Source organism: Coturnix japonica, chromosome 12 (assembly GCF_054131305.1).
Source record: "Coturnix japonica strain WE chromosome 12, WE-NBRP24, whole genome shotgun sequence".
In the NCBI taxonomy this organism is placed as follows: Eukaryota; Metazoa; Chordata; class Aves; order Galliformes; family Phasianidae; genus Coturnix; species Coturnix japonica.
In genome coordinates, this window is record NC_140674.1 from 21,734,329 (window position 1) to 21,749,291 (window position 14,963).

Sequence of the window (14,963 nt, forward strand, 5' to 3'; positions counted from 1 at the left end):
TTTCTAAAGAATCCAGATTCGAGAGATACTAACAATGCTTTATTAGAGCCTGAATTCAGCTGCTGAGTGCAGTCACAGCAACGGTCAGAACTTTACATTTCATTTTATTTGCTTAGAATCTCAAAATTCTCTTACCTAATGTTTCCTTCTGTAGCTCATGGCATCTGCTTTGTAGCTCACTCCCTTGCTGAAGAGAAGTTTGAAGCTGTTGATTTTTCAGCTCAACTGTATCAGCCACCAGAGTCAGATGTTTTACCTTTTCCTGAAGGCACTCATTTTCCCTCTGGGATTTTGCTAACTTTTGATTCAGTTTGGGTATTTCTGAGGAGAAAAATCACATAAGCTGTTGTCAAATATACCTTCTTCATTAAAAAGCATCTCACCTGATGTATGATGATTGCTAGGTCAGGGCCTGAACCAGTGACTGAGTAGCAGGTGAGAAGCTGCGTTACAGGTGCAAGCAATGCACGTGAGCAACGAGAAGGTGCAGCCACAGGGTCCACCCTTCCTTGCTCTCATTTAAGGAAGCTGAGGGAGCAGAATCTTTATTTGGAGACTGCTCCTTCTGGAGGCTTCACTGACATTTGGAAAGGGTAAGCAGCTTGTCCCTGTATTGTCTTCCTAACTGTATCTTGACAAATACCTTCACAAGCATGTTTATGTCCTGATAGAGGGCAATATCATCACCTTCCCTTGCTCCACACATGATTTACAGCTTCAGGACTCAAGTAGTCCGTAGCCCTACTCCACACTCACATCAATTTATTGTTAGACTAAACAGTGTAAATGGCAAAAAGTTTTAAGTTTCTATACCCACGTTTACTTGCCATTAAGTAACCAAGGTTTAAAGTCATACATACACAGTGGGTTTTATAATTTCTTTTTTCAAACTAAGGCAACTGGTCTGGGCATAAGGAGTAGCAATTCATGTAACATTTCTCCCCTTGAAGTTTCTTAGAGAAAACAAGCTCTGAAAATCTTATTGCAAATTACAGTAAGACAAAATAAAGCCATCATATGTTCACATGTCACAACATGTTAACTCATAAAACAGAGGACAAAGGCTTCAGAACATCGCTCAGAGGCTGAAATAAAGGTGTGTGACTACCTTACTTCAGAAAGCCAGATCTAAGGATGTGTATAATATTCAGAGTGTGGCGCTGCTCTTAGTGGGATGTGTTGAAAGCAGCTGACAATAACTAGCACCCATAGTAGCACAAATAATTAAAAGAACCTGAAAGGCTGTACTTCTGCTCCAATAGACAGCTTCCACACATACAGTTCCAGCAAACAAAGCAAATACTTTAGAAAAGAAGCTTAGCAATGTTATGAAACTCCTTGAACCTGAATATGTCTGCAGAAAGGCATGTACATACTCTCCTGATTAGCTAGAAAGAACACAGAGAACACAGGAAGAGAGGAATTCTTAGGAACGCACAATACTTTCTGTGCTCAGTCTAATTAGGAGATGAAGTCATGAATCAAAGTGCAAGACACTGACATTTCCCTTGATTGTTGCTACAACAAGGGATGCCACAGAGCGATTTCTTTGTGCTGGCTCTGCAGACAGGACCCTCCTGATCAGCTGGGTGATGCCAGCTTTGCAACTTTATAAACCTGATACAATTATACACCAGACCAAATACTGGTTTATCAACTGATACACACAAAAATAACCCGTGAGGATTCGAGTACGAACATGCAAAGTATGACCAAAGACATTAAAGTTGCAAGAGCCAACACACAGCTTCTTTGGATCCTTTGGATGGTGCCGTTTGCCATTACACTACTGCATTGTTTTCCCAGCAAAACTCCTCTCCCAGCTGAGGCAGAGCAGAAGTGTTATTCAAGCATAACTCTGAGATTTCAAACTCACTGCCTGTCAGCACACAACATGATAATTTACCTGTCAAAGCCTCTTTGCTAACAGTTCTTATTTGTTGAAAAATGTCTTCTTTCAGGGCAGCCCAGCTCTCTAGGTTACTGGACACAACTTCTTTAATACTTTCTAGTTCTCTTCTGATGAAAGGAAACAGACAGACAGCCCTGCTCAGAGTTGAGCAATGGTGTTCCAATGTACTTCTGCAAGTCAGAAAAATAGCAGCTATGAGAAAATATCTTACTTGTAAGCCTGATAACTACTTTTCTGTTACATGATACTTTATAGCATATTGGGTTACAATTCAGTATGAAATACACTGGAAGAAGTTTACTATAAAATCAATATTTTTCTAAACATTGAATTTAAACTTACATGTAAAAATGAAACAGTTACTTTTATTAAGAAATCAGAGCCAGTGCTTAAAGAACTACATCTCTAGGCTCATGCTGAACTCTCACCAAAAAAACTGTAAGGCACACTGTATCCCCGCTGTATTGAAAGATGTGCCCACTTCCTTCTAAGTGATAATTAATGCTTTTTAAGTTGTGAAAAAGCTGCTAAGGATATCAGCAACCACATGTTCAGGTTACCCCTGCTGACACTACAGAACCTCATTTATCATGAATAAGGCAAACCCAGGGGATGGTTCCAAACACTTCTCATTCACAGCATTCCTCCTACCTCAAAAATCTTTTCAGCTGACCACATACCAGAGGCACTGCAAAAAGCAAAGCTTTCTAGGCTCTCACCTGAGCACCTGGGATTGCTTATGGGCAGCTTCCTTTTCTTCCTGGAAATACCGCAAATCTTCTTTCACGTTTTTTAGTTCATCTTGTTTGTTTTTTAACTCCATTGTTAGACTTGTTATTCTATAAATGTAAATAAAGTGATTTATTACCCAACTTTAAAACAAAAATATACTGAAGTCTTTCCAGCAACGATATCTGTCTCTTTCAGGGTGATATATCAACCTTAAAGTGGAGAGAATGCAGGGAGAGTGTTATCAGGACCCTATTAAAAATACAAATCAAAATTTGTTCCATCTATGCTTCAATTACACTCATGCACATGAGATTAGGAGATGTATGGTACGAAGTGCCCAGACCCCATTATCTCAGTGCTGCTGCAGCACCCAGCTGAGAAGAGGGTCTGCACTGCGTCCCACCTCAAAGAAGTAGGACTGAAAGCAGACAGCTGATCAGATAGGGCAGCATGCTGAGAGAGATGGGGCTTTCCCTGCCTATGGGCTTTCTCAGCCTCAGCTCTTGCCAGTCAGACCAGCACAGAGCACAGCCCGGCTCCAATCTGGGGCCAGCAGAGCATGTGTTCCACTGGGCACATCTCATGCAACACCCTGGAAATGTGCAGAGATGCCTGCTGTGGATGGCCGCTGAGAGCATTTGCTAACACTGGCATGTGGCTTTTTCATAATCATTATTTGATAATCATAGAGCAACCTCCCCGTGTCCTCATGTGACTTGCTTTAAGTACTGTACATCTCTTTTGAAACAAAATGGCCCCATGATGACACATGGGACAAGAAACCCAACACTTCTTTTCTACTAGCACCTGCCTGCATGAGGAGGATGGCCCATGGGGTGCACTGGGGAGCTTTCCATTGCACCACAGCCCTGCTGCACACACAGGCCACAACCCATTATTGCCACAATGTCCACAGGGGCTGGTAGCTCAACTGCACTTTTCTCTTGGCCTCTAAAAAAAAAAAAATCACCTTTTGACCATTCCCAATATAGCAGTGATTCTGATCTGTTTATCTTTCAAGCACAGCTATAGCAGTGTAACTATCTACATTGAAAACATTGTTTGTTCAACAGCTCCTGAGCTATTCCCACAATTGTAATGAAATGAATGGAAGTGCACAGAACTAACAGACAGCTGAGCCAACTCGTGCAAGTCAAGTAAATAAATGATCTATTTGTCTATGAGTGACTCACTGTCACTAGTAAATAAACACTTGAATCCACAAGTATTTCACATAACCAAAGGATGGCAGAGGTATTACACTAACATTTTCTTCAATTTTAGAAATACAGAGAAAACAAGAATGATTTGTAGCAAGAAGTTAAGCCTTAATATTCATGTGTGTTAGCTAATGTTATCAGATGGATCATCTATAATGCATCTGCATGAAAATGCAAATGTAACAAACAGCAGTTCTGCTAGAGAAACCTGGGTCTGCAGAGCTCTGCCAAATCCATAACTGAACATCTGGTGCTTAAGAAGCAAGCTGTTGGGGCCCAACTGTGATCACTGAAAGGAAAACATATATACAGATATTTTTAATTTTGGCATTACTTTCCCAGGAAACATTTCCCTACCTACCTGTAAATGTCTTTGTATCTGAGTTTTAAAATGCAACTTGCAAGTAGGAACAGACATTTTCTTTCTCTTTCCATTCCAAAGATTTGATTTAATGAGGTTAGCATGGAATTGCACTCTCAGAGTTCAACGTGACATTACCTACATTGTTTCATCATTCACACACAGAGAACAGGCAGACAAGGCGAGACACTCGCACTCTGTTTACCCTCATCCCCATAAGGAGGACAAAATAAGCACGTTATTTGGGTGATATTTAGCACAAAGCAAAGAGTTCAGTAGATCATTCAATGACTTAATTAAAAGAGAAGTATGAGAACATAGTGATCTTGCACTAATTGCTATCTCTATTAACTCAAGAGAAATAAAGCGTATTGTGAAGACAGTCTGGATTATCTGCATTCAAGCAAAGGTAAAACAGCGGACCAGCCTGGCAAACAATGACAGAAGGATGGCTGCCTCATCACAAGCAGCTCAAGATCCACCTCTGAAGAAACCCAGTATTTTATTTCCCAGTGCTACCTATCTGGCTACCAATTTCAGCTCCAATAGTTACAATCTATTGAATCTCCACCCTCACAACATAACTCCGGGATCAATTCTTCTAAGGGAGTAGAGGTACCTGAATCAACAGATTGAAAATTGAGGTTACAGTTATGAGCAATTTGATTACTGCATAGAAAAGAACTGATGTTAAGGCATGCTAACCACCAACAGTTAACTCCTTCAGCTTGGTTTGTACAAAAGGTTTTCAGGAATACAGTTATGAGGGATCTCAGACAAGTCTCACTCTGTGGTACCTACACTTCTTCAGGTCTAACCATCATAACATGTTTTTGCTTCTCACATTCATGTTGCTCAGCACTATCATCTTTTTAAGCCTAGTTTATATATTTTATATTCGTAGTTAGAAAAGTGATCAGACTATACATAGAGGGTACCCACATGCAGCGAAGTCAGTAACCTCAGCCCGAGGGGGAGCGCAGGGCTCCCATGCAGAGGGGCTCAATTCCAGCACACCTGAACCTCCAGCAGCTTAGGGTGGTAACCCCATGACAGTTCCCCTTCTTCTGACCAAGTCCCAAGAAGGCAGGTGACCAAGTTCCACAAGTTCCCAGGCAGCTTTCAAGGTTAACCACAGGTACAGACAATAGCAATACAGTAACCGGAAAGGAATATAAAAGTGAAACCGCCTGCATCTAACAAGAAAGATTAAATCTCTTGGTCTACCAGAGATGAAAAAGGCTGTATTTGGTTTCTGATAAAAACTTGCAGTTTGGGAAGAACAATTTGTCAACAAGAACCAGGAAGAAGATAATACACCAAGTGGTTAGTTTGTGCCAACGGCCCAAGGTAACAACAGAGACCTGGGACGGCACAAAGGAGATAAGGAATATTTAGACAGCTGACTTAACAAGCCACAAAAGTTGATTTATGATCTGAATGAAAGCCTACTGAAAGTACTCCATTTCAGCAGGTTTTAAATCAAGTCAAGCCTTAGGGGGAAAAATGCAGAGATAAAAATTTCATTAACTCTTCCGGCTTTGCTACAAAAAGTCAGCTAAAGGAGAATGCAGCTCCTCCTCTGGCAAATGGTCCTCATCAGGAACATGCTGTCACCTACCTGCTAACACACAGAGTGCTGCTGCTGCTACAAGTGCCACCCAGAGCCCTGGGAGGAACAAGGAGCAACATGCTGTCAAACCAAAGAAACACTGACAATTTGAGGGTGGGGGAGGCAGGTTCAGCCCGAATGAAAAAGTGTTGAAATACAGTACGAGCTGGGTGAGCCACAAAATATATGTTTTATTCAAGCTTGTGTGAACTTGTGTGTTCAAATGAATGTTTTATTTGCTACGTTACCAAATGCTGTCCTAAATAGAATCTACTAAGAGCTATGTTTAACTGTCAGAGTATTTGAGTGATGAATAAAACAAAGCAAAAAAGTAAGTGGTACAGACAATCCATAACTGTTTCTCCCCCCAGGGTTCCCAGTCTCCTGGGAGAGCACCTTAATTCCCCAAATGCTCTGTATTTTCAGGCCTAGATCCACTGCAGCCAGCTGTGAGTCAGTCACACAAGGAATGGGAGCCCTTAGAACCAGAAGGACTGACCCATACATGAGCTTCTGACAGTGTGATTCAGATGAGCAAGGAATTACCAACAAGTTTCTCCTTCCTCTGCACATACTATTCAGTCTGCTGTTCTACTTGAACACACAGACATTTTGCAGCACTGGAGATCTGGAGACTACAAAAGGCCCCTTTGAACTGGGAGGACCTTTGCAACAGTGAAACAGCACTAAGTGTTTGCAGGCTCCTACTTCAGAAGAGCACAGCCACGGGCAGCACCCAAGACATTCAGAACTGCTTTGCTATTCTGCACCATCACTTGCTTTTCTGTATCATCACACAGACAGTGAACTGTGAGCTTCCCAGGGTACAAACGCTGATTTTTAGTGTTACTATGAGACAGTAAGTGCAAACTTCAGAGCGGTGAAACTCGCAGGGCTGTGGGATTTCTTCAGAGGTATTACAAATATTTTTATGACAAAACAATAAGATGCAACAGTTGATCATTTCCACTTGGAACGGTGCAGCGGGGAGGAAATACCCCCAAACTGCCTTCCAGCCTTTCTTTTCCTTTAAGTACACTGACTGTTTTTAAACTACTATAGAATTCAAAACTCATGTCTAGAGAATGCCACAAGATGTGATTTCAATATTACAGTATATTTGTTACACCTGCTAAAAAAAGATAAAACTTACTTGTATTTTCTATTCTTTGGAATGACATGACCTAATACACAGACATTAGGAAAAAACATCACACCGGACAATGTGCTCTGACCTTTCTGTTTTAGATTCCCCATCAGCTCGGCAGCGTTCAAGGTCTTGGTAGAGAGACTGCAATTCTTCCTGAAGTCCTTTTTCCCGTTCTATACTTCCCTCATAAAACTTGATCTCCTTTTCCATTGCTTTTATTTTTTCTTCCATCACCTTAAATTCATGAAGTATCAAATAGCTGACGCCGCAGTATTTACACACCGTCTGATCCCGAGACATCTAAGAAGAAAGGAAATTGTTAGAGCCTATGCAAGAAACAAGTTGAATGCAGTGACAAAACCAGAGTGACTCCATAAAACTTTGGAACACGTATGATCAGACTGCATTATTGCTGTAACCATACCTGTACTGCTGCTTATGGGCATCTTCACAGGATAATCAATTATGCAGTTTACTATGTAGGAACTCCCACCAGAACTCTACACTGAAATATTTCAGAGCTATGTTTAATATATTAATTATAAATAAGATTAAGTATTCTGTGATTTACAAAATTACATTTTAAATGAAATCTCTGATTGCATGAGCCAGAAAACGTTACTGTTTATTGTCAACTCACACCCAGCTGAGAAGGCAAAAGGAAAAGTGAGTAGTGATGTAATTCAGTCATCTATACAAAAATAACCCAAGTAAGAGCCCTGTCATTGTGATATAGAGCAAATGGTACTTGAGAGTGATGGAAAGTATAAGTAGTTTGCTAGGTGTGAAATATTCATAATTGATAGAGTACATAAAGACATTAATTAAAACGCCATTTATTAAGTAGGAAACAGGCTTTTGTAAGCGATAAAATCACTGAGCTTTGCAGTAAGTGACACATCACAAAAATGTCCAGGCAGACCATCAGAATCTGATACACTCCTGTTACTCAGAGTATCAGTCATCCCTGTGTATTTTAATCACTTTCATTTCCAGGAAACAAAAAGCAAAACCACTCAGCTTACAGTGCCACAGGACCAAGCTTGCCCAAGAAAGGAATACAGACTGACTACGCCAGCCAGAGCCACGCAGCAGCCTGACACTGCACATGGGACACGTAAGCACCACTCACCAGCACAGGGCAGGATCCCATTCCCTTCTGGCTCCCTTTGCGACCAAAGGTTGTGCCAAGGGATCTCCTCAGGCTCCTTCCAGCCCGGGTCACTCTCATTCTGCCATCCTAGAACATGCCCTGTTCTTGGATCACAGCTCATGTGCATTTGTGAGGAAACAGTCAGAAGTAAGACTGGAGCAGGGGACACTCATTGCACTGCTAAAGGGACAAATTCCAAGCAGCAGAAAGCTATGGGTGAGCTTTGAAGTATGGCAGTTGGAAACTGACAGCAGCCACAGCTGTGGTTGTTTGTCTAATGAGCATTTAAAGCATCCTTCAACCTATCGTGCAATTAACGGTTACAATTCTAACAAAATGCCTAAAAAAAGTAAAAATTAAAAAAAAAATAATAAAAAAAAATGAAAGAGTGCAAACAGCTTAAGTTAAATAAGTAAAATACAATAATTCCTCATGCTCTAGAAAATTAAAATAAGGACATTTTGGAACGTTGGGATAAATGGAAATAAGAAACACTTAGAGGCAGGAAAACAGCTCTTAGAAACTAACTATGAGAAGATCCATCACCCCACGATTTCAATACAGCATGAGGAAAATGGTATTTCAGGCTGCCCTGGAATCGCCAGACCAAACTTTATCTTCCAGTTCCTACGTTCTGCCCCTGTTTAAAACACCCCTCGTTCCAGTTGCTCTGAATGAACTGAAAACTCAAGCTTGTTTTTCCTGGCAGCTGCAAACTGTGCTTGGAAATATGAAACTGTTACTTGGGATAAACATCGTTAGGTTCCAAAGCACTAAAATTACTCTATTGAAAAAGGACAAAATGAGCTGTTATAAGGAGGACAGAGAGGGAGCTCTTATCCCCCAAAGAACATCGTGCTCTCCTGCAGCACCGCTGCCTTTCAAACAAACAGCTATAGAAATTTCACTGGGTACCAGGGCTGAAAAACACCACCACAGCACCGGCTCACTGAGCTCTCCTTAGTTTTCACTGCCACCATCAAAGCAGAGCTCTCCTCGCTGGCACCTGAAGCATCTCCTGAAGCACCAGTACAGGGGAACACTGCTGTGCTGCAGGTGCTGATCTCATCCTCCAACATAATGACAACGCCATCTTACAGCTCCACTGCTCCAAAGGCTGAAGTCAGAAAGCATTAGCATGCTTTCAAAGTGACTTACAAACAAAATGGATTTGGGGTTTGCACAATTTCCAAGAGAAATAACATTGCTTTGTTTGTGCATGTAATTCTTTGTTGTCATCCTTCAGTCATTTGTGAACTGGGATGTTTGGTCATTTACTGCTAATCTCAGCACCAAGGGCACAAGTACTGGGGCTCTACAGGTGCCAGGTGGGCACCAAGGACTCAACAGGTTCCTTTACTAAGGATTGCTCTGGAGCACGGCTCAGCCCTGGGCAGGCAGTGCATACAGGATAGAGCCTTATGCAGGTCTACACAGAAGATCCCACTCAAGACTGTCCCCGGTACCCAAGGCACCAAGGCTCATCAGCCACTGTGCACAAGCACACAGGAAACTCGTGAGTTCTTTTGCTTACAGAGCTGCCTCTTCCGGGAGGGGATTATCACTGAGTAACCACTAAGAGATCTGTGCTTTCTGATTCCATATTTCCCTATTTACATTTGACCAAGGGACTGTTATCATTATCTTTTTCCTGTTTGCATTTGAGATAAGAGGGAAAAAAAAAAAAAAAAATCCAGTTTGGAAAGAACAGAAAATGAAAAGATGAGAGCTGTGACCAGAAAAGGGACTGTGAGGATAAGCAGTGAACTGAAAAAGAACTCCATTTGTTAATAATCTGATTGAAGGTAATTTAATACTGTGGTTTTGGCCACCCAGAACAGGGATACTCAGGGCAAACAGGACATCAAAAGATAACAGGGATACTAAAAACAACCCTGATATTTGATTTAGCAAATCACAGTACTGTGTGCTGACAACAAAAAGAGAAACAAAGAAACTCGCTGAGGACAAAGTGTCTGAACGAGGAAGGTTCAGAGCTACAGCTCTGACATACGTTACACCAGATGCTATAAAGGACGAGAGCTATGTCCAGAACAAACCACATCACGAGGCAGCACTCGGAGCCACGCTACTCCAGCAGCTGTTCCACTACAGCAACTGTGGGAGCAGTTCCGACCCAGAGCTGTGTTCAGCTTTGGAAGAACTCCTGTTACTCCATGGTTACATGGATCTCAGCTCCCAGGAGCAGTGAGATGGGTAGTCACATCTGTCTGACTCAACGCTGTGAGCATACGGACAGCATAAGTTATAAGGGGAAAAAAAGACTGGCGGTCTGGCCCATTTTTAGCCCTCTGAATAACAAGCTTCTTTTCAAGCTTCTGAAATAGCAGGATGGGAATTTACATCATTTCTGCTTGACCAAAGAGCTACAGGGGTGTGGAGTTGGGCACTGTGCTCTCTTCTGCTTGTATTTCCAATTCCACTGACAACAATCACACAGACCTAAGTTCTCATTAAAGGAAAAGTAGTCTCCCCAGGGACTCAGCAGCACCTGGGCATTAAGGTGTCCAGAATATGGGCCAATATGGTGCTGGAATATGGAATATGGTGCTGGAAACAGCCGGTAATGGGAAACTGAGAGACAGCCATGACTCCTAAAGTGAGACCTTATGTCCTCAGCCAGGGAGATTCTTTAAGAGGTTTGGAATACCCAGTGACACGAAAGCACAGAGCCAGCAGCACAGATATACCACACATACCTACCTGCAGTGCAGGGAGGCAGAGCTTTGGGGAATGGCAGCACTCCGAGCCCCTCCATGACACAATGCTGCACTAATTGCCCCCCCAAACTGAGGCTGCTGAACCAAGAACTGGCCCAATAGGAAACAAAACCAACACAACACTGCATTTGTCCAAGCTACCTCTGTACCAGAACAATACACAAAACTCCAGAAAACAGAACTTCATTTATTGTTTCATGGAAGGATTCTAAGAGTCCCTGCAAAAGTTTCACTTCTTTAAAGACAAAACACAGTTTTCTGTGAGCAGTTTGCAACCAGCACCAGGTCCGAAAGCGTTCTGGGTTGCAATGCTAAACCACCACAGGTTGCAATGCTAAGCCATGCTACATACATAATTATTTACTCAACATCCATAAAAGCAGCAGATGCAAAATAAAAGCCACAGTACTTGCCTTGAATCCATATGAATACCACTAAAAATTGCAGTAAAAACAGAATGCCCCAGTCCCAAATATTTCATTCAAAATATGCCCCGAGATAATTAGTTTGCCACAACAGGAAATAATACTCATATTTCAGGTAGTTTTAATGGTTTCCTGCTTGCGTTTAAAGCAGACTAATGAATCATAAAGAGCATACAGCACCAGAAGTAACAGCAGAGCCTCACACGAGCACTGCTAACACCTACCACATGCCCACCGTGCCGTGTAGGCCACACTGCTCATGAGGCAACGGCTTCTGAAATCTCTTCACGTTGCAATACATGGGATCGTACCAAAAATAAGCAGAAAATTTCTGACTTTTCCAAAGCACATTACAGTCACTGAGAACATTCACATCATGTCACTGTGCTCATCCAGGGGGCGTGAACAGGAACACTGCTGCTTCCAAACTGTTGATATCAACGCTGCTTCAAGTATTACACACATAACTACACTGTGTACCACATCTACAAAGTCAGTCTCAATGGACAGATTTGACTCTTCAGCTAATTAACACAGCTGGAACTGCATAAGAACCTATGGAAAGAAAAATAACCCCAGATTCAAACAAAGCCAGGAAAAGTAAGGAAAGGATACCATAATGTGCTCATAAAGACACCATAATGCACCCAATCTATAGCACATGTGGACAGTGTAATCAGTAACCATTTGCTGCTAGCAATGCACATGATGTTTTGTGGATAGTCAAATACCACGGAACATCCTGTACTGATGCACAACGTAGCTTCGAAGCTCCTGTTTTGCTCACTTTCTTAAGCTCCCAGGATGAGAACTACTAATACTTAAGGATATCTCGTGCCCAATTAATTTTGTTATTCGCATTAAGTAAGGATCACCTATTTGCCAAGTAAAATATAAAATGAGATGTAGCTTTGTTTGCTACTTTGATGACTCAGGGCGTCACTTGACCCCCTTCTGTAGGTGGCTGCAGTTTTGCTTCCCACTTCACTGAGATGAAAAAACTGACAAAAACTGTATCTTCCCATCCACTCACATTGAAAGGACATGTTGATGCTCACTTACCTGCTGGGTTTTTTCCCCCCATTTAGCACTCATCTTGCATTGTGTATGGCACAACACCTGCTGGGCCCAGCCTGCAGTCGATTTATTTCAGCTTCTGCTATGACATCCATGGCTTTACTGTACCAGGTCTTCCTCCCAGGCAGGCTCTGGCAGCTGGGCTGTGTGCAGGATAGGCTGTATCCCTACCCCTCAGCCCCACAGCCTCCAGAAGGGCGTTGTGTTGGAGGCAGTCATATTGCTGCTCTAACCATTGACACACAGCTCACAAAGCTCCACGCATCCACAGCATGGAAGAGAGGAACAATGACAGCTCTGTATCCCTTACTCTGATCTGCTCTGAGCACTACAACCTCATGAGCACACAGCTGAACAAGCCAACCCAAAGCAGCACCCAGCCTTGAGCATTCTGGATTCTGCAGCAGAAATTACAGCACTTCACTTACTCCCTCTGGGTACGTATGTTCCACTGGCCACTCAGCTACACGTTGGGAGCATGTGCTCTGTTTGGCACAGTGATCTACAGCTGGCACAAAGCCTACTTACGCTAGGAGTAAACGGAAAGAGAGATCCCAAAAGAGATGCTATAAGATCTAAGAAGCAGAGAATGTGAAGGGAATAAGAATGTGTATGTAAAAGGCAGAAAATACCCATACAGGAAACTGTGGGGGTGACTTGTAACCAAGCCCCTATCTTGTAACTATCCTGCAGCTACAACACAAACCAACTGAGTGATGAAACCGAGCAGGAGCAAAGGATGTGTAAAACCACAGCTCTTAACTGATCCCGAAATCTTGGCCTGTCATTGCCTTAGAGCTCATGTATCTCATGTTGAGGTGACTGGGTGGGATGGGACAGGAACTTGAGAATACTCGTGTTCCTGTTTAGAAGCACCAATGTACCTTCTGCACAGAGGTGTTTTTGATAACAGTACGCCACAAAAGAGCTCCCCGTGCTGCACTCCAAAGCAAAAGCTGGCTTTAATTGCCCTCCTCAGCACCACAGGAACAATTCCACACCTTCCCTGGGTGAGCTGCTCCTGTGCTCACTACCCCAAATCTGGAGTTCCTCTCACTCAACCAAAGCAAGTCTAGAACAGCGAAGAGAAGATTAATTTGTATCTGGAGATGGAAAACAGCCACTGCCCTCCTACACATCTGAATACCGTTACTGTGCCCTCAAGCATCTTCTATAATAAGCAAATCTGGTTTTACTGCCCCTTAACCAGAAGAACGGAGCTTTTAAGTTCTTTACCACTTTTGCTCTTTCAAGTTCCCATCAGTAGTGTTATTCTTCTTAAAATCTGCAGTTCAGAACCAACACCTCAGCAGCTCTGATGAGAAGATAACTGAGGCCAGATTGCACACACAAATTCCTCTATTAACACCTTCCTGAATATTTGTTTTCTGTATAAGAACATAACTTTGATAACATTATTCTGCTTACGACCTACAACTGACACCTTAGTGTTAGGTATGAAAAGTGTCAAGGAAGATTAATCAGATACTGTATATTTTGTACTAATGCACCTGACCCATTTGTTCTAATTATGTCCTGTTCTTACTAAGATATTCTTAATGCTGCAGACAAAGCAATCCCTCACAATCCCTCCTAGATTGGCACCGGTGTGTTCCTTACTGTAAGCTAAAACCCAAGCTCAACAAAAAGTAGCCAACACTGACAATCCCACTGGATGAAATAAGGTCACCCTCTTCCTGCCCAGTTTGTGCCTGCTCTCAGATCTGCCTCCTCCTCATGTCAGCACACACACAGCACTCTGATGGAGAAGGAAATCAGGAACCAATCCAAGAGAAAGATGGGGCTGAAGTGCCACCAGCTACAGCGTAAGTCATGGGAAAGCACAGAGCAGCACTGGATGCAGAGCAATCCTCCACTCAGCCTCACCTCTTCCCTTGGCACGTTTGTTTGGTGGAGAAGCTTGCACTGATTTTTCCTACCCAGCTCATCCTGCTGACACTTGCAAAGTCATCTCTCAATAAACAAAAGCATCTGCCATCGTTCCTGCTGCCAAGAAAGCTGTTGGTGGCTCTGTAAGTTCCCCAGGTTCATCCCTTGCCTAAGCACTCTCCTTCTCTTGCTTTGCATATCTTACCCAATGTCTGAGTTCTCTGATATCATCACTGATGGTTCACAAACTGTCTCAATAGTATTCTTGACTATTCCAGGATGGATTTATCCAGGCTCTGCTGGCCTAACCATACAAAATGCTCAGGTGAATTGTTGATTATTAGATACACTTTCAGACTTTGGCAGTATCCAGTCTCCCAAACAGAAGAACACCCTCACACATAGTGATAAGACACAAAGAAGGGATTAGATGGAACGTTCCATTCCTAATTGCATTTGTGATCCCCTGGAACACGTGGCCATCCCAAACTGATGGCACAGGACGTGGGATAGAACCAGAGCCTCACCTGGCAGCAACAGCAACACAGTGACTGTGTTCCTGTACAGCACACCTATAAATTAACATGTAATACATCACCCCATCCTGCCCCAAGCCAGGACCACGTTGTGTGGCGTCAATACAGCAGCACAACATCCCTGCAGCCCCAACCCCGCACGGTTTGCTGGTCG

The 14,963-nt window shown here is 42.7% G+C and overlaps 1 protein-coding gene across 31 annotated transcripts in view; it reads right to left on the minus strand.

Annotated features, from left to right (window-relative positions):
• Positions 1–14,963, minus strand: part of LEKR1 (leucine, glutamate and lysine rich 1) — a 58,240-nt gene that overhangs the window by 28,987 nt on the left and 14,290 nt on the right. For 20 of the 31 annotated variants that reach the window (XM_085513432.1, XM_085513431.1, XM_085513421.1 and 17 more), the window contains exons 2-6: positions 8,120–8,320; positions 7,073–7,287; positions 2,632–2,751; positions 1,907–2,082; positions 136–321 (exon numbers count right to left, since the gene is read on the minus strand). In XM_085513432.1, the coding sequence (XP_085369558.1) occupies positions 136–321; positions 1,907–2,082; positions 2,632–2,751; positions 7,073–7,287; positions 8,120–8,218 (796 nt within the window). In that variant the 5' untranslated portion in view covers positions 8,219–8,320. Of the gene's footprint in view, positions 1–135; positions 322–1,906; positions 2,083–2,631; positions 2,752–7,072; positions 7,288–8,119; positions 8,321–11,530 lie in introns of all 31 variants that reach the window. The other 11 variants (XM_085513417.1, XM_085513419.1, XM_085513435.1 and 8 more) reach the window with 3 other exon arrangements.